Consider the following 21,246-nt stretch of genomic DNA (forward strand, 5'->3'; position numbering starts at 1 on the left):
TTCTTGTGTTTTGAATGACGATTGACGTAATTGAAAATCCACTGAGCTGCGGAGTTCATAAACTAACACTTCACAGACAAATGCGAATTGCTACTTTGATCATACTACTAGGCGCTAAGTAAGAGATTTCTTCCATTTGCTAAACTTGCGAGAAGATAATAGTGGAACAGGTTGGATTATTTTACTTTTATCAGCTAATTTATTCGAATAAAAATAAAGAGTTTACGAAGTTCATTATTATCGTCAACCGTTAGACCTCCACTGCTGGTACTAGGTCTCTATTGGAGTGACTTCCACATGCCCATGTTCTTGAACCGCATGAATAAAGCAATTCCCTGCGACTCGTTTGATGTCGTCTGTCCACCTAGTAGAGAGTCCAATGCTGCTCTATTCTTGCGCCATGAGACCCCAACGTCTATCGCTTTTCCTACGTCTACTCTGAGTTACTATTGTGGTACAAGGAATACCATATTCTACAAAAATATCATTTTAAATTCTTGGTTGCTGTTAGCGGTGCAGTGATATCATTCTCTTTGGTTGCATTTGTAACGAACAAGCTATTATTACGCCTTTGTTTCGGTTCAGTGTAGTTTCGCTGCGAGCTTGGTATTCAGTTGCTTCGGGCTGTAAACATCATTGGCCTCTTGTTCTCTAACCGAAAAGTCAAACAGTCGTTGTTTGAATGTTTAGCTTCGTTTACATGAATACGAAATTGTTATTCGGGTTGAGTTTGTTCCATTAATTAATCATCCTTAGCAAACTTATTAGGAATTTAGGTTGAAATTAGATAAATGGTTCTAAAACAATAATTTCGTGGAAGTTTGGTAAAGAGAGATAAGTAATACAATCCACCATACTCCATATTATTAATATTATAAAGCTAAAGTGTGTCTGTCTGTCTGCCTTCTAACTTTTCACGGCCCATCTGTTTGACCGTTTTGAAACAATAATTTGTGCAGCTTATAGCTTGCATCTCATGGAAGGATATAAGCTACTTTTATCACGGAAAATCATGCGTTTACAAGATATTTAAAAAATACTTACAAAAATTAACAAACAAAACTGTAACAAAAATTCTCTGTATATTCTTAATGTAAATAATAATAAATAAAATAAATAAATGAAAACTTAAACCTACGTGGACGAAGTCGTGAGTATTTGGCACAGAGTATCCTGGAGACGGGAATGGACTACTTTTTATCCTGGAAAATCAAGGAGTTCCCAAAGGATTTTAAAAACTAAATCCATGCGGACGAAGTTGCTGGCATCATACAGTTTTCATTTAAAATCCTCAACTTTGTTGAGCGTTACCGTTATGATTAATTTTCTACGTGGCAGTGACATATTAAACGAGTTCGTAAGCTCTTCAGTGAAATGTACCTATTAATTATTCAAATTGCTCAATTAAATGTATTAATTTTGTGAAACTAAAATAGTTTGGCCAAAACTATTGTCTCTGCGAGATCTCCTGGTGTTTTACACTCACCGCCTATCTAAACTTTAGCGTTGCGTCCAGCGAAGCGGCGAGCGGAGCGGGGCGGTGTCATCAAATGTATGGGCGAGTATGGAGAACAAACAAGTCACAAGTGTAAATTAAAAATTTATAACACCCCCGACGATCCAAAGTATCTGAGTTTTGCAAAACATCATTTTCAAATAAATAATTATGTATTTAGGCAACGTCCATCTTGACAGCTTGACATTTGTCTATTGACATAATATTATGAACCTAACGGTTATCTAACCTTCTTTTCTACAAGAAAACTAGAAAAGAGCTGATAACTCTTAAACGGCTGAACCAATTTTTTTAGATTATAGCTAAGAACACTCTCGATCAAGCCACCTTTCAAACAAAAAAAACTAAATTAAAATCGGTTCATTCGTTTAGGCGCTACGATGCCACAGACAGATACACAGATACACAGACACACAGATACACAGATACACACGTCAAACTTATAACACCCCTCTTTTTGGGTCGGGGGTTAATAAAAGACCGAACGGCGGCGGTGTAGCGCGGTGATGTGCTTCAGGTGTGCTTCATACATTTATTTCAGCTGCTAATCGCGCTGTGCTAAGTTACGGCTTGGCTACCCCTCATATGAAAGTAGTTGGCAGGCTATCGGAAGTTTTACTTGTTACTTATGCGGTACATTTAGGTTAATCGGGTAGCACCAGGAAAGAATAAATCTGACCTTGAACCTGTGCAGCGGATCATTTATTGATCTATTTGCTATGACGAAAAGCACCGCGACGGGCGCTGCGCCGCGCGACTGTTTTGCCAGTCTACTTTTCGCTTTCCCGCGCAAAAGAAGTACATATACGCACACCAATGACTCCCACAATCATTCAGAGCTCTTTTTGCCTGACCTTAACAGCTGTTTATTGTTTAGATGAAGCGGCGGGCGGTACACGAGGGCGGCGAGGCGAGGTGAGGCGCGGGCATGGATCACGCGGTGAAGGCGATGTCGGCGCGCGGGCCGTTCGCGAGGCTGCTCGCGCGCCGCCGCTTCGAGTCCGCCGAGCTCGAGGAGCTGTACGCGCGCTACGCCTGCAAGCTGCAGCGCACCTCCGTCGGCTCCGCACTGGCGCTCTGGGCCGTGCTGGCGGCTGCCTTGGCGGCCGTTGACGCCACTAGAGGCTGGCGGAGAGCACCCCAGGTGCGTCTTTCAACACGACAATTATTAAATGAAAATTAGTTTAACGCTGTGACAAAAGATAACTGAGTTCCTGAGTTACTACATTTCTGTACTTTATCCGCGTGGATTTAGGTTTATGAAAATCAGAATTTTTTACAAATTTTTGATTTTCCGATTTTCCGGAGTAAAGTTTGTCCTGTAAATAATGATGGAATGATGTAAGTACTGTTGTCATTAGGTGGGCGTTTTAAGCGCGCACGCCGTGCTATGCGGCGGGCTCGCTTGGTGGTGCGGACGGACCGGCGGGGTGGCACCGGAGCGCAGGCTGCCACGGGCGTGCTGGCTGGCCCTCGCTGGCGGAGGCACCGCCCTAGCCGCCACGCTGCCCGCCTGGAGCCCTGGTGCGGCGGCTGAAGGAGCAGCGCATGTCGTGTGGGCAGTGTTCGCCGCCTATGCGCTGCTCCCGGTCGGCGCGCCCGTCGCTGCCGCCTTTGGTCTTCTGCTGCCCACAGTGCATACCGTCGCCGCTGCGCTCGTTGCTTATCGCTTCCCTTACCACGTGTGGCAACAGGTTAGTTTTTATCGTCATTAGGATCGTCGCGCTGTCGCAAACTTTATTGTGGCTTTCCGGGACAAAGAGATCGAGTGGGGAAAGTCGCAAAGCGCGAACGCGAAGCCGCAACACTATCGACGCTGTTTGGTCTATCGCGAGGTCTGTCGCAAAGCGAGAAAAGAGCGGGGATAATGCATTTGCGACTTGCTTTAAGGCCGAAATTACTCTAATCTGTCGATACTTAACAATGTTTTAATCCTTCCGGCCCAGAAAATTTGCAAAATGTTGCATTTTGATTATGCAAAATGTATTATTCAAAAAATTGTGATTTAGTTGTATTACAACTAAATCATTATAAAATCTCATAGGTACACATGACGTTGGCAAAAAATTTACATTACATAAATATACTAATTGTAGGTAGGTATATGAGCCCTGTCAAACTTTTCGGTTCCTTCAATTTCATATAGGTAAATTTCGCGTTTTAGAGGGTTTCTTCCTATACACATCTAAGGCTTACATTACGGATAGTTAATTACGTCAATAAATGGTTTCCTACTGGCTAATAGCAAAAACTATTGGAGGTGACAGCCTTGGCCTCTTGGCGCCATTCACGATGCCAAGATCGAAATATTAGTCCACTACGTAGTATACTGTCGACGAATTTGGCAATAGTGTGAACAGTGACAAGACTCAGAGGAAGTAGATACTAGATAACTTGGTTTTAATAAAATCGTCCAACCATGTTATGATTTACGGTGGTTGCCCTCCTTAAAGTGCATTTAACTCAGTATTCGTCAAGCGAGATCAGTATGTTACTAACCTTTACCTTCATACAAAAATACGATATACAAAACTTTATTAGGGTGATTTGCGCCCGCAGTTATTACGTCATGTCGAACACGCACAGTTGCGCTCTTCGAGTTTTAAAGCCGGGGCAAACAAATCGCGCGACGGGAATGTTTTCTAAGCAACTTCTAGACGTTATAATGTGGAATGTAACCTGTGAAGACTGTGAAGTGCCACAAGCGAGACTCTGAATGCGCTCTCTTTCATAGTTTCATACGCAAGTTTCGCGACGTGCTTCACAAAATTACCGCTATAATATTTTTAATAGCGTTGCCAATATACCGTTATGTTAACGTTAAACAGTAACGATAAAAATACCATACTAAGGTTATCTAGATTTTAGAAAACAATTATTAATTCCAGTAAAGGTAACAAACAATACTTAAACTGGTAATTGCATACGAGTATGTCTATGTAACGATGTTGTGTACAATGTAGGGTCTTCGCTCGCCGCGCATTTACAGTTAAGTAAAGATAAAAATGTAACTTAAAAACTCCATAGACAACCACGACCTTATTTTTTATCAGTCCAACTAATTGCGCTTCACGATAATTAAAACAATTATTATTATACCTAGTTGCTTGTTACTGAACTAATTTATTCCCGGTAGCAAGTAACGTATCCATCTATGTGTCATACAGGGCGTGTGTCGTTAGCGTAGTCAATATGTAAATTTGCACTGTAACGATTGTGCGAGAGCTTTTGTACCTGGATTTTAACGACACCGAGTATAATATGAGAGGTTTCTTGTATACTTCAACAATATATTTTGTAGATTAAATTAAGAGAGGGTGTCATTGAGCGTTTAAGGACGTTGATATTATACGAAAATAACATACACAATTAGTTGAGCGGCGCCATGTATGTAGTACATACATATACTATGTAGTATGTACCTACCTAAATCCTATACCTACTCAGACCTAGCTTGCTTGGAACCCTCGGAGCTTTAGTTTTAATTTTACTTTCACGACATCATTATTTTACAAATCCAACAATAATTGACAGTCAAAAGGACAATCATACCTATTTTTAACCCCCGACCCAAAAAGAGGGGTGTTATAAGTTTGACGTGTGTATCTGTGTATCTGTGTGTCTGTGTATCTGTGTGTCTGTGTATCTGTGTATCTGTGTATCTGTCTGTGGCATCGTAGCGCCTAAACGAATGAACCGATTTTAATTTAGTTTTTTTTGTTTGTAAGGTGGCTTGATCGAGAGTGTTCTTAGCTATAATCTAAAAAAATTGGTTCAGCCGTTTAAGAGTTATCAGCTCTTTTCTAGTTTTCTTGTAGAAAAGAAGGTTAGATAACCGTTAGGTTCATAATATTATGTCAATAGACAAATATCAAGCTGTCAAGATGGACGTTGCCTAAATACATAATTATTTATTTGAAAATGATGTTTTGGAAAACTCAGATACTTTGGATCGTCGGGGGTGTTATAAATTTTTAATTTACACTTGTGTATAAATGATTTGACTGAAAAATAGCGATATTATTGAAATATTAAGCAAAAGCACAAATGGTGTCGTTTTAAGCTTATATCTACATAAGTCAGGTTGTAGCCGCCTTGCAGAATATAGCACGTTCTAGATATATGCGCCATCTCTACGCTTACCAGTTACGTAAGGAGACCGTCCGTTCGACTATCTGCACCAGCTATTAAAAAAAGCATTGTGTATTAAAAATCCATCACTCTCACACAGACATAAAGACTGACATATAAAGTTGAGATTTCCAGTGGAAACAATAAAAAAAACGACCTCGAACGTCTGAAACGTCGTATTGTGTTTACCCTGAAATCAAAGTGTGGCGCTTTAGTGCTTGTTCTTTTATATCCACTCCTACATTTAGTTTCTTCATTACATTAATGTTGAGCCACATAATTTTTACGATAAATCGATAAGAAAAGAATTACCTACCTACTCTAATCTATTTAAGTATTACAAGCTACCATACTGAAAATGATTAATAATTATGGAAAATAGGTTTTCTTATGTTCGTTAGGGTTTATCGTAACCATAGGTAAGCATCTAACTTTCCTTCTTTTTATTATTCTTAAGTAAGTATGTACCTATTTTGTTTTGTTGCAATAAAGCTTTATGCTATTTTTGCTACTACTAAAAAAAAAAGATTCCGACGAATTGAGAACCTCCTCCTTTTTTGGAAGTCGGTTAATAACGCTGAACATATTATCATGAAATATGTTTTAGTGTATGTATAAGTGGTATAAGGTAATTATTATTCATGTGAGTAAGTATGCAGTTTTAAATGCGTCTCAACTATATTTTTTACCTTTAAATTAATCAATTTACTCAATCAATGTTACAATTAAAATGTTAAGAATTTTCAAACTACTAAATATAGCGCAATAGCTTGATAAATAAAATTAATTAAAGGCGCAGAAAAAGCATCATAGATTTAATGGAATGATCGTAAAGACAAATTACTACTAATTGGTGATGCATAAATCAAACTGATTTGCACAAATGCAGTACTTACATGTAAGATTAAATGGCATTACTTGGTTCAGATCACGCCAACATCTGGTGTGTGTAAATCAGAGCCGCGTGCCGAATGCGATTAATGTATTCCTCAATGAATTACTAAAGGAACTTAGCTGAGAATACCTCCTTTAGAATTATGTTAGTTAGATGATGCCTGCCACTTCATCCGCGTAAGTTTCGGTTTTTTAAAAATCACGGGAAGTTCTCGAAAAACTTTTCACAGCCCATCCTTTTAACCGATTTTGACGTACAAAGATAGCTTCCTAAAAAAGGACAATAAGCTACTTTTTGTCCTGGAAAATTTAGATAGAAAATAGCTTATATTCGTCTTCGGTAACTTCTCTGTAGATAACAAAAAGATGATCCCACGACTTTTCGGTGTGGATTTAAAGTTTTTGTAAAACCTGTCACGGGATTTTTATATTATCTACGCCTGTGGGAAATTTTTGATTTTACGGGGCAAAAAATAGCCTGTCCTTTTTCGGGAAGCAAGCTGTCTCTCTACGTCAAAATCGGCTAAACGGGTGGACCATGAAAAGCTAGCAGATAGATATTAGATACCTATACGAGAACTTTCGTGTTTATGATATTAGTATGGGTAATAATATGGTTGCGTCAAACTTCGAATGAGAATAATATTTAATTAAATTTTACACTACTTATTATACTTACAATGAATACAAGGCAATGTGTTGAAGTTAAAACACGTGACAACAGACTTCGTACATTACTGGGCCAAAATTTTGTGGAGATTTAAAAAACGGTTGCCTGTCCATACTGGACTTGATAAAACGCCAACAATTAAATATACAAATATGTATGTCACGTTGGTTAACTTAAAACTAGGCCTTCGTACTTTAACTTCGTAAACAATAAGGAAATGTGCTACATTTTATTCAACCTATATTTTTCTTTGTTTGTTTATATGGCTTCCATGTGTGTCCATGGGACAAAACTCCCTTCATCAATGTCACATAGTATGGCAAAGACAAACAAACTGCCGAAGCTTATTTATTTAGTAGGAGTTTTCGACTCTATGCATCCTTCTTCTAAAGGTCAAAGTAATATGTTCCGTGTAGTCTCATCTTATGCTTTATTCCTTGGAACAACCGCTATTAAACGTATCAAACCAATTAATAACAATCATTACAACTGGGTAAGTAGTTTTTGATCTGGCAGTGATTTATGGAATCTTCTCGATCCCATCGATCCCAACGTTTCCACTAAGCCACCCTTGATGTTTTACCCGATCGACCTCTGGTATTCTTAGCGATGGAACTGAAAACTATACACATAGCTATAACACATTATGCAAATAAAGAATTGTATTGTGTTGTATAGATAAATGAGTTTTCGAAGTGGCTTTTCCGAATATACCCAGTATGGATGTGTCAGTTATTTCTATACCAATTGTTTTGTGAATCCGTTGAAATGAAAGCCGTTCGCTCAGCTCGTTATTTTGTCTAAAATATTTTATGACTTTAAAAACGTAAAATATACGAATCGCGACGATTTTGTTTTATGGCCCTTTTTTGAATATTCTAAAGTTATATTTACTTCTCAAGACTATATTTATTTACAAAAAACTCGTCTAAAATGGCTAAGCTTGATGATTTGCCTATCTCTCGTTTTATGGATGTTTTTTTATCCACATAGCTATCGAGTATTTTATGGAAAACCGTTATACTTATTAGCTGACTCTAATTAATAGCCGTTGTCATGTTATTATAAACGTTTCTCGATGACTATGGCGGGTGATTTATGGAAGCTTCCTATCCGATAGCTGCTTAATAATATTTATATCACGCTCGGCCGACCTCCGTGAATCGCAGGCACTTGGGCACAAAACTCATTTGTCAAAGTGGATAGTTATGGCAATATTGGCAAATTCTTATTTTAACGGGAAGATTGAATAGCTTACAGGGTGTTTTTGCTCGATAATAATTTGCTATCTTTTGCCCCATATTATGTACCAGTATGACGAATTAACACCTCAAAATTATTTATGCACATGACTGTCAAATGACTGGGCTCCCTAAATTACAAGAAAGTACTTTTGTACTTTACATTTAACGTTGGAACCTGTCTTGTTTTGGTGCTTACGTATTTACTTTTTAAAGTTGACTTTTGCTCTTTAATAGAGTAGATTTTTTCTAACACTATTAATAACAGTTATAAGTGAATATATATTGATTATAGTCAGTATTTTTTGATTAGAGTAATTGATCAAAGCCGCCTGATGCCTCTTTACTTACGTATAATAAATAATACTTATTTGCTCATGCGACCTCTGCTACACAAAGCCACTTGAAAAGAAATCTGGTTTGTTTAAGTGCTTCTTTAATAATAATGATTGAACAATCTGTTTGAATACTGATTTATAAACAATATCTAGCTAGATGTGTGGGACGTACTTCTATCGATAGATACTCATAAAAATGAATAAGTACGAATAAAATATCGTGTTTTTAAAACATTTGTCTGCTAGTTGCTACGTCATATTGGAATACTAAGTTTCTTTTTGTTAGAAAAAGAAAAACTAAGAACTATCTATTTATATTATTATATATATTGACTGTTTCATCGGTTAAGTTTTATTTAATTATTCATTAAACTTGGTTCAACTTTGATAAAAATATTGTGAACTTTAATACAATTTTTAAGTACTAAGTTGCCAGTACTTTTTCTTTTCTGATAAAAGTTATTGTATTGTGCAGATCTCTTAAAATTATGTGTATCTTATTTTGAAAGCTTAGCTAATGTTCCTCTTTAGTCTAAGTGTTTGTATTTAGAAAAGCAATTAATTTGTTTGATTGTGGCATGGTTGCCTTATTATATTCTGCCGGGGTGTCGTGCGGGTGCACCTAGAACTAGATTGATGATCATAATATGTATGTACTAGAAATTAGGTTAATCGCTCACAAACAATTACGCAAATGACACGCTTGCGATAGACGGCATGTCCACAATATTATTAATATTTATATATGATATGTTGGTGTGATGGATGCGTTATTAAAGTTAATTTAAATTAATAAAACTAAGTGAAACCATCCGAACTTGCTTGCAATATTTAGAACGTATTAACTATTAGCCAAACTACGATTTGTAAAGCATATACATCAAAACTGGGTCATTAGATTTTTTTTTTAAATAACAAAAAGTCCGATTGAAGGCGCTTTTTATGCTAAGGAAACCGCTCATGCTTTCATTAAAAACGTAACCACAAATAAACACAAAAAGAGCTCCTAACATCTTCTGTACCTATCTAATATCTATATATTAATAATTATTCTTCAATATCATGCCCTCTTAGCCAAATATCGACCACGACAGCAAATCTCAGCAGAGATTAGCCAACTATGCAAGAGATAATATAGTTCACAAAATTGTGTGCGCAAAAGCATACTTCATACACCAGGAGCGAAGTTAGACGCAGGAGTCATAATCGATTCGGTATGTTATCCGAGGCACAGGGGTGAAAACATACTTCATACACCAGGAGCGAAGTTAGACGCAGGAGTCATAATCGATTCGGTATGTTATCCGAGGCACAGGGGTGAAAAACCATCAACTCCACAACCTCTCTTCCGCCAACTCCCCAACTTAGCAGCCCAGGAGCTGCCATTGAGAATTTCTTGAAAGAAATCCTCTTTCTTCCTTTGTCTCGTTCTGGGATTTGAGCTGTATGTAATATACGTATGGTAAAAATGGAAGATGTTTTCACATAACACATTGTGGCGGGTACGGGTACGTTAATCATCATTATGCTACGACAATTCACGCTAAACACTTACCGACAATTAGATGAGAGTGCGCTTAATTGGGCATGCCTACATTCTGGTACATGCGCACACACATGCGGTAAAATAACCTTCTATCTAGAATGCATCTCTGTGTATTTAGGTCATGTTTAAAAAACTATCTTTTAATAGGAAGTTATAAACATTTATCTTTGCTGGGGATTTCACTTCTTAAAATCAGATAGTTGTATCCAATAAGCTTATCAACACTACTAAGAAAAGTTCCAACGTAAATACCTGTTTCCTTGAGGAGAAAAACGTAAATAAATACTGTATTTTCTCCAACCTGTTATCGCTGCATCCGGTTACGGCTGTGTTAGAAATTATATTTTCTAATCAAAAGCGAATGTCCCTGATGGTGCTCTACTTCTTATTTCATACATTTTAAAGAAGTCTCAGTTAAAGGTATTATACTTGTAGCGTGTAGTCATATTATGTATGTAACGGTACCAAGAGTAGGTAATCTTTTATACCTACTCGTATTATCTTAAAGTAAAAAACTTCCATCTTACTTTTGAGTAGAATTTAAATTTTGTAATTATGTACATATTTACATTCAGGGTAGTGACCTAATATATTATACTCTTAGTAAACTAATATCTCATAAGTATCAAAATCTTATAAATATCTTATAAATCATCTTATACCTACGTCTTTTTATATTACTAGGTCTTCTATCTATGTTTTATATCTTCAAGAGTTGATTTTTGACTGAACAATATTATGAACAAGAATGAGTTCACATCGAATTTCCATAATAATATTGCCGCAACGTTATATGTGTGAAATTTATTCAGTGTCAGACCGTCCTGCATTATTGACACCTCCGTGGGTTTGAGAAGGTTATGCCAACTCTAAGACAATGCAAAAAGTCTTTGGTAAAAGTAAACTTCGCTGTATTTTTATAAAATCATAGAGCAGTAGAAAATTATTTCTCTAGGTACTAAAGAAATCTTTTAACCTTATGGTAAAATAGGACTTGGGTCGTTTTAGGTAGTTTTGATTTGTGCGTGATAGTTCAAAGCTAAAACGTTAGCGCTACTTAGCAAAAAACATTTGAAGCATTTTTAAGAATTTATTTTAGTAAAAAAAACTTTCTATATCTATAATATCTACGCGTCTCTTTACGAAAAGCGACTAGCAGTGCCTAAGGAAAATAAGTTGCACAATGTACACGTACAGACTTTGGTACATCCCGTTTTATTTGATTCATATACATTTTTCAAATAAAACATTTGGAAAACATGTTAGATGTTGAATCTTGTGAATCTCCTGCACGCTTATATTATGAGTTCTTCGTCTTTTGAAATATTCACTAGCTTCTATTCCTAGAGTTAAAATCAATGCAAAAAGATTTATATTCAGTTTTGAATATATTGAAAAGTGTATTCGCTACGGAAATTGGACGGCGAATGGCTGGAACGGAGGCAGAATAGAGGTTTCGAAATATTATTATCGATTCAGTGCATTTTTATATCTCTTTGTTTAGGCTTAGACTATCTTTTTACTAAGACATGGCTTTTAGAAATTCGTACTCCGTGGTGCTGTGCTTTTGCGTCCAATAAATAGCAATCTGACAATGTACCTGACAAGTCTAAATATACTTTGGAAAAGTGTTAATGTAACTTTTAAAGAAAGTTGGAATATGTTATTGTTTTTGTTTAACAATTTACTGTTTCATATCGCTAAGATTATCAGAAAGTGTCACACGCCCTCGTGGCATGTTAATAAACACGTTTCAGAACGATCGTTTACTAATGTACGCAAAAGTAAGATAAAAGTGGTCGGACAACGGCAGCTTTCTCGTCTCTATCTCTATTCTCTAGTAATGACTAAGTAATGTTATTTGAACAACAGATAAAAACTACGTGCATGCGTTCGAACAAATAATTAGTTGTGATTGCTTTCAAACGTGATTTTGATGTGGGCTATCTATGAATCAAAATAAACGTCTACTCGTGTTGGGCTGATGGGCCTTCGTTTGAATGGCTTTTCGTTACTTATCAATTTGTCTTGATAATATAGGGTAGACTCTTGTATCTTGTAGGTACATGTATTGTGAGCTTTATGAAAGTTTACATGCCCAATATTGAGCATTGTTGTTATACTGCGCCCGTTGCATCAGGCGGAAGTTTCGTTATGGTTATCGTTGAACTTTGGCCATCAATAATAGGAAATTGCAGGGTTGAACAAGTAAGGCCTTGTTAAATTTAGATCAAAATACCTTTGACCTTTCTGGATCTGGAGGTATGAATAGGTAATTTTTTTTAGTGACTTGATATGCAACTGACCCTAGATACTATCTAAATGATTCCTTATAGATAATATGTTTTTAAATTAAAAAAAAATTACTATAGAAGCTGGAATTTATGGCGTCAAGAAAATCACAAGCTCACATTCTATTAACAATGAACTTCATGTTTTTAGTAAATTGTTGTGAATAGAAACAAACAATGTAGGCGCTTAAAGGTCAGTAGGCCGTGAACTCAGCCTTAGCAAAATAAACTGAATATTTATGAGATTTATGTCGTCGTCGTCGTCTCGACCGATAGACGTCCACTGCTGGGCGAAGGTCTCCTGCAAGGATCTTCACAGATCAAATCGCGCGTTTACCTTTATTAGGTCACGCTAGTGACCAGTGCCAATTGACGTCATCAATATTTCTTGAATCTGCTCAGTGCGGGCGAAACTGTTACAATTGCACGTGTAGGTAGGTACCTATTTTTTTTTTTTGCATGCACCTCTTGACTTTGGATTTTGCGAAACTTATTTACCATATTTACCATAATGGGTAATATGACAAATATGCCCCAATAGGAACGGAAAGTACGGCAAATAAGTATGGATATTTAGTAAGCAAAACTAGTTTACTGAAGTTTGAGTTTATTTTACGAAGTCAGAGCTTTACTACTCGCTAGGGGCGTATTTATTTTTCTATAACATTCTCAACTAACGTAAATCCTAGTGAACACTTTTTTGTTATGCAATTATGCCTTCAAACTAGAGCTAGAGCATTGTCTTAAGAGGGCTCTCTCCGTCACTCGCTTCATACAAACGTAGTTCCAATTTCATTTGAATATTAAGCAACCAAAGTCCATGAAATTTTGCAGATATATTCTAGAAACTAATATCTATGTCTGTGGTTTTCCAGATTTCTGTTAAATTATTCGGTTTCAAAGTTACACGGTCTTAAAAATTGACATACAAATCTTTGAGCACCTGTTATTTTAAAAGTACATATTTTTAGAAAAATCTAAAACACCACAGACACAGATATTAGTTTCTAGAATATGTCTGCAAAATACCATGGACTTTGGTTGCTTAATATTCAAATGAAATTGGAACTACGATTGTATGAAGCGAGTGACGGGAGAGAACCCTGTTAAATAAATGTTCAAATAAAATAATAAGAAATTATTGTCAAATTATTCGGCTTTCTTAGTCGACGTCTTAAGACAACATGTGAAATACGAATATCACAATTTAACATGTATGTATGTATGTTCTAATCAGTACACGATACAAAAATGCATGTGCATTAATTTTGACAAGTCATTTACGCGTGGCACTGATTGATAGCGTTCCATTTGTAGAGCAATTTTTTTATGGACTACTATTTTGTAACGCTGTTTATGTTGACTGTGATAAAACGTCGTGAATAATGCATGTGCAATGATTCAAACAGACCGACTAAAGTCTAAAACTCTAAACCATCCATGTGTCCGTTTTCCTAATCTGATATATAATAAATCAGGAGAGCATGTACCCTACTCGTGTTTGACCCTGGACAGCGTTAAAGGCCTGGGTACATACAAAGCGTGACGGCACGACGACAGCAGAATTACACATCGTCGCACTAAACGCGTGTAAGGCCTGAAATAAATTACCATTCGGCTGATGGATGGGTTTAAAGGTATCTGTATAACACACACGAAACTATATACATATACATATATATATATATATATACACACAATATGAATTGTGCACACTATAGGAAGTAAGTCGCGGATGTAATCTTGAGCGTTGGGGCGTCCAAGAGATATCTCTCATGCCGCGTCCCATACGACCGTACGACCGGACCTATCAATCGCGGCTGCCAGCCGCGGCTTTCGGACGCTCCCCATAGTTGGTTTCCGCCTTTAGATTTGTTATTCAAGAAATTATATGCAGCATGCATAGCGATTCCTACGCTTCTTCTCCATTGTAGAGGAATTACTGTATTAATGTTTCTTTTATGAGCTTTAAAACATCTGAGACCACATTGAACACGTATCTATCACATGTCGCGTTTGGCCAACCTTTAAGAGGCTTACGCTAGCGATTCTATGTCGAGATTCGAGATGTTTTTTTACCTTACCGTCTTACAAAATATACTTTGCTGTTACAAAGGCTACACGGCCTTTGACGGTCGCAAAGATCAGAGAGGCTTACTTCTAACGAAATTGGTTTTGATATAAGAACACGTACCATAAAAGGAAAGCGATTTTACTATATAGTGCGTTTAAAAATAGTCACAATAATAGGTTTAAAAAAATTTGCCAATGAATACATGAATTGGGTATGGATACGTTTCAATATAATAATATGGTAGTATTTTACCTTTTATCTAGGTAACTTACCTATATAGGTACATAATAATTAAAATGAACTTGAACCACTAGCATTTGTTTAGCTCCGCATTTAAGTAAAACTATGAAATATCTTGTAATTGTAGATATGTAATTTTGAAAATAATTTTTGCCTAAAAAGAAAATATTGCATGGAGTTTTATTGTTCGGAAACATTAGCTTGAACGTTTAGCTGTTTAGATTGAAGCACGCTCGACACAAGTACACATCTTGTTCGTTGTGTCTCTCAACCGACTTGAAGGCCTATTTCGTATCTCAGTGTTTATGTAATTTTAACGTAGGCACACTGCGAAAGACGTCTGCGTTACCGCACATTATGAACAAGAGATTCGTTACTCAGGCTTGGCTGCAATCAGACCTGCTGGCAAGTGATGATGCAGCCTATGATGGAGCGTGCTTGCCTAGAAGATAGTTGCCTATTCACGCTCGACTTTAAGGTACCCATGTTAAAGGTGGAGGGGAGAACTAATGCTGGAAGGACGTTCTATATCCTAGCGGTTCGGATTAGAAACGAGGAAGCACTCCGAGCACTATTAAGATTAGCATGTCGGTGATGCGATCATGAAGATTTTACTCGTCCCGAAATCTCTAAACGCATAAAATGGTTTTCATTTCAAAAATAAACATTCTAGTCGATAATTATAGTACTGGGTTCGTTTTGAGTATTAAAGCTGTCCAATTGAACAGATCCTGGGCAACGTGGTGGTGTTCGTGTGCGTGAACGTGGTCGGCGCGCTGATGCACTCGCTGATGGAGAACGCGCAGCGCCGCGCCTTCCTCGACACGCGCAACTGCATCGCGGCGCGCCTCGACATGGAGGACGAGAATGAGAAACTGGTAAGCATGAGACAGTTGGCTTCAGGTAAAGCTGTCCAACTGAACAGATCCTGGGCAACGTGGTGGTGTTCGTGTGCGTGAACGTGGTCGGCGCGCTGATGCACTCGCTGATGGAGAACGCGCAGCGCCGCGCCTTCCTCGACACGCGCAACTGCATCGCGGCGCGCCTCGACATGGAGGACGAGAATGAGAAACTGGTAAGCATGAGACAGTTGGCTTCAGGTAAAGCTGTCCAACTGAACAGATCCTGGGCAACGTGGTGGTGTTCCTGTGTACTTACATATATGTTCGTCTGTACGTCAGTGGGAGATAGAACTGACAGGGATGTGTTTGCAATTGGCTATGCACTTTCATAATCATCATCATCATCATCGTCATCATCGTCGTTAGCAAATAGACGTCCACTACTGGACATAGGTCTCTTGTACGGATCTCCAGACACCACGATCCTGACCTGCCTGAAGCCAGCGGCTCCCTGGACTCGCTTGATGTGTCGTCTGTCCACCTAGTGAGGGTTCTTCCAGTGCGAGACTGCCATTCTAGCCCCTTGGGATCCTAACGTCTATCGGTTTTACGAATTTTGCGGCCTGCCGATTACCACTTCATCCTTGTAACACGCTAAGGAGTTTCGGTTACCAGCTCTGGTACTCTCGTTTCTGATTTGATCACGTATAGAAACTCTAAGTATAGATCTCTTTATCGCCCGCTGAGTGACTAATTAACAAACTCTAATAGACTTTGTATAGAACTACATTGCCCATATTCATCCAGCAAGGATAAGTTTCCGGTGCAGTTCAAAACGAACTTTGCAGCATACGGTTCTACCGGAAGTGACGAGGGTCCGTTGAAGTGAAACTAAGTAACACACGAAGCGCAAGATCGATCACTGTACTGAACAGGATGTCTGCACCAATGGGTAGACAGGACACTAAACCACAATGGTTTTCCACGAAAACATTAAACATTAATATCGAGAATATTCGACAGTTTAATATTCATATTTGAAGCGTCATTGATTTCGTATGGTGTTTCTAATTGCCTATTTTATTTTTGTACATATTCACACTAGATTGTGATGTTCACAATTAACGCCATCGGAATACGAGATTGAAGACTTGTCCAAATTATCATGATCATCATCATCAACCCATCGCCGGCTCATTACTGAGCACAGGTGTCCTCTCAGAATAAGGAGGGTTTAGCTATATAGGCCAGTCAATTTAGCCTCTGAAGCCGAACTAAGTCGTGGCACTTTCATTTTTTAATATGTTGTTTGGGTCGATAGTCCAAGATTTTATGCAAAGTTTCCACCCTCAGTGATGTACGGAAATGGGTGAAAGAGGGTGAAAACTGATTTTTTGTTTATAACTTTGTGTAAAAAAGTCCGACAGGGTGGAAAATTTAGGAGATGGTATGATAAATAATTCCTAACATTGTATTAAATTTTCCACCATGTTTGTTTATTGCAAAATAGTTTATTTAAAAATACGAGCGTTTTTATGAATATAGTGGTAAAAAATTCCGAATGGTTGGAAAAGTTAATAAAATGTTGTTTATAACAAGAGAAATGACATATTTAAGTTTCCACCGTTTTTGTTACATCTTTGTTTAAACAAATAAAAATTTTAAGATGTTGAATGTAGAAATAAAGTAAAAGATGGTGGAAATTGTTAGATAACTTGAAAAACAATGTTTCCAACATATTATGCATGTTTATGAAATATAAGAACTGAAAACAACGATTTTTTATTAATTGTTAATTAAGTAATAACGAATAAAATGATAAAAAAACTTATTAACATGCATAATATGTTGGAAACATTGTTTTTCAAGTTATCTAACAATTTCCACCATCTTTTACTTTATTTCTACATTCAACATCTTCAAATTTTTATTTGTTTAAACAAAGATATAACAAAAACGGTGGAAACTTAAATATGTCATTTCTCTTGTTATAAACAACATTTTATCAACTTTTCCACCCATTCGGAATTTTTTTTACCACTATATTCATAAAAACGCTCGTATTTTTAAATAAACTATTTTGCAATAAACAAACATGGTGGAAAATTTAATACAATGTTAGGAATTATTTATCATACCATCTCCTAAATTTTCCACCCTGTCGGACTTTTTTTACACAAAGTTATAAACAAAAAATCAGTTTTCACCCTCTTTCACCCATTTCCGTACATCCCTGAGGGTGGAAACTTTGCATAACATCTTGGACTATCGACCCAAACAACATATTAAAAAATGAAAGTGCCACGACTTAGTTCGGCTTCAGAGGCTAAATTGACTGGCCTAATAGTCTATCAATCTGGTAAAGTGCGCATTGGCCGACTTCACACACCTTTGAGAACATTATGAAGAATTCTCAGGAATTCTTTCACCGTTAAAGCAATTGATTTTAATTGCTTAGAACGCATATCACTCCAAAAAGTTAAAGATGCGTGCCGCGGCTAGGAGGCCGACATCATAACTACTAGGCTACCATTCTTACACAAATAATACCCTAAATTCGTAATCCTAATACATACAAACTCCCGTTTATTTGTTTCTCGATCACCGAGACATACAAAACGAACAAATCTCCTCCGCGATTGTAAATTGCTTTGAGCAAATATTAGCAGTACGTACATGAACATCAACATCATTATCAACCGATAGGTGTCCACTGCTGGACATAGTTTCTTGTAGGGGGACTTCCTCATGCCACGGTCGCTTATCCATCTGTCGCAAGGTCTTCTAACGCTGAGCTTTCCGGTGCATGATTACCATTCTAGGCACCTTGGGATCCCAACCTTAATCGGTTTTCCGAACTATGTATAATATATACATAGTAGAGGATAATATTTTAAATTCCGTAAACCTAATACAAACTCTTGTTTTTTCCCCTGGATTCTGGAGACATACAAAACGAACAAAATTTGTCCCAGACCGTGATTATTGCTCTGAGCAAATATTTGCCCCGTCACGGGTAGAGGGTAAGCAGTAAGCACGCTTATCATTATTTCTGCAGACTGTCGAACAAAGTTCGGATTTAGCTGCGATTAAGCATAAGAGGCGGAAGAATTTAATGCAGTCGTCTACTAAATTATAGAAATGAATAGCCCTCTATTCGTTCTTTTTATGAACGACGCACACAAAACTGTTGAACAAAAAATAAATGGTTACCAACATTGAATGAAAATTTATTTGAAGACGACTTGAAGATGAGGATTTATCTAAATGCAAAATCCTGACTAGTTTCTAACCCATACGGGGTCCTTTTTCACAGGAACTCAGCTGGCTGCGCGTCGCGGTTGACGGAAACTATTCGGGCTTACATCTAATAAATACGTGAATATAGCCGTAATAATCTCTATTTGTAATGGAAATCACTCACAAAGTTTAAACGTTAAAATAACCGTATTCATAGAAATATTTCACTTGAATACACAGAGCTCATAAACCCTTGGATCATTGTCAACAGGAACGATTACTGCTATCCGTTTTGCCGCAACACGTCGCTATGGAGATGAAGAACGACATTATATCGCCTGTGGAGGGGCAGTTCCATAAGATTTACATTCAAAAGCACGAGCAAGTCAGGTGAGTCGGATCGATTAACAAGGCTTTACGCGGTTTACCGCAACTTTGTCAAAGATACATTATCTCAACCACGTATTTTGTATTTTTCTGTTATTAGGCTACCTATGAGCTACATTAAGTTTTAGCAGATATTTTAATTCCATGTTACAACAATAAAAAAAAAAGTAAGTAGGTAATGCAGATTATGACGCTTACCGTTTTAATTTTAATTACGTTGTAATTTTGCGAAGATATCCCGAGTAGGTTTTGCTTGTTCCCTTGTCTGTGGTTTGCAAGGTATAAATGAGATTTCGGAAATAAATATTCATATGGACTTAATACAATTGCGTTATCGGTTTTGCCTATGGATACGAATATTAAATTATTGCGGATATCCGATACTTTCAGAGATTCAGACACAAACTTTTTAAAACAAAATCTATCGAAACAAAATGCAAGCGGTGCGATAAAGTGTTTAAAGTGCCTCTATGTAAACTTATCTCCTTGAAATTATTGTATGCATATTTGTTATGGGTTTGGATTTCTAGTTTCTACTACCGGCCAACCATCGAATATCCGACGTTTCGGATATCCGATAGTTACGGTTATGCAGCTCCATAACATCCATCCCTAATCGTAACCAATATAGAATTGATATAGCAGAATAGATTTTAGTACGTTTTTCAAAACCATAGTATTTAGATAGATTTTTTTGCAGACCAATTTTATAATCGAAATAATTTTAAGTGCGATTCTGTGAATGAGTAGAAAGTGATTGTTAAACATACCCCACATACGTCATTTAATGATAAATTATAATTATTGAAGGACATATTATATTATGATATAGCTTAACAGTTTCGTGTTTCATATAAATCAGACAATGTGTATCAGAGTTTGTATAAAATTACTTATCCACGAGTTATTATGAATTTGTGTTAAATTACTTTTGCTTGGTAATAGATATATCTTATCGAAACATTGCGGTTTTGGCCTGCCTCCAAATTGATCCACGAATGATTCCTCTCGACTCAATAACCTGCCTCTATTGATTAAATTTAATAGCTGCGTTAATCATAACGATTAAGCTAATATTAATGTTTACTCAAAATGCAAAGATGAATTATCATAGTAGCGCTAATCCGTAGCCTCTCATGCTCTTAGTAGATTTAACAAAATCTTAAGACGCAATAATCAAACCCTCTGAAAATTCGATTTCCGGATAAATAAATAATTTAGGAATTTCCGGATGAACAATAATAATAATAAATATTGTTCTTAAAGGGTAGGATAAATTCACGAGGATAAAGTCGCAGGCAAAAGATCGTAAATGTTGCCTCAAGTCACGGTAAACCATTACCGTGCTCAAGTTGTTGTTATTATTATAATCAGTAGTACCTACTTAGGTACGTTTTGCTCGCCTCACAAAGCACAAATTTTGTGTTGTTGTTCCTAGTAAAACGAAAGCTCTGCCTCTGACTAATCACAGCTAATGAAACGCGAAAGTATTGAAAAGGTTGACAGCCAAGGCCAAGGGGTTATACGTTGATGGATCAATTTGTGTAAACTTGGTGTCATGGTGACATATTGCTTTTTCGTGGGGTCATGACCAGCTTATTACATTAACCCACGTTTACGCACGTCTTTTCTCTTTCAATATTCCCACTTAATTCAAGAATAGAGATTTATCTGATCTGATCCGCCTCGTCTTCGATCGGGTAAACTGAAAATCTTTTCTTAGTGGAGGTCCATGTTATAAGGAAAATTTACGAAAATCTCAAGTTTTAGACTCAGCGGCTTAAGCCGATAGTTGCTATTTGAGTTTCTCCTTTTATACATTAATACAAAAGTACA

The 21,246-nt window shown here is 37.0% G+C and overlaps 1 protein-coding gene across 8 annotated transcripts in view; it reads left to right on the forward strand.

Annotated features, from left to right (window-relative positions):
- The window catches only part of LOC123880988 (Ca(2+)/calmodulin-responsive adenylate cyclase), a 94,823-nt gene that overhangs the window by 25,272 nt on the left and 48,305 nt on the right, over window positions 1-21,246 (forward strand). For 7 of the 8 annotated variants that reach the window (XM_045929464.1, XM_045929465.1, XM_045929466.1 and 4 more), the window contains exons 2-5: window positions 2,394-2,660; window positions 2,878-3,210; window positions 15,670-15,819; window positions 19,295-19,413. In XM_045929464.1, coding sequence (XP_045785420.1) covers window positions 2,445-2,660; window positions 2,878-3,210; window positions 15,670-15,819; window positions 19,295-19,413 — 818 coding nt within the window. In that variant the 5' untranslated portion in view covers window positions 2,394-2,444. Of the gene's footprint in view, window positions 1-2,393; window positions 2,661-2,877; window positions 3,211-15,669; window positions 15,820-15,867; window positions 16,017-19,294; window positions 19,414-21,246 lie in introns of those variants that run through there. The other variant, XM_045929472.1, reaches the window with a different exon arrangement.

This window comes from Maniola jurtina, chromosome 3 (genome assembly GCF_905333055.1).
Source record: "Maniola jurtina chromosome 3, ilManJurt1.1, whole genome shotgun sequence".
Classification (NCBI taxonomy): domain Eukaryota; kingdom Metazoa; phylum Arthropoda; class Insecta; order Lepidoptera; family Nymphalidae; genus Maniola; species Maniola jurtina.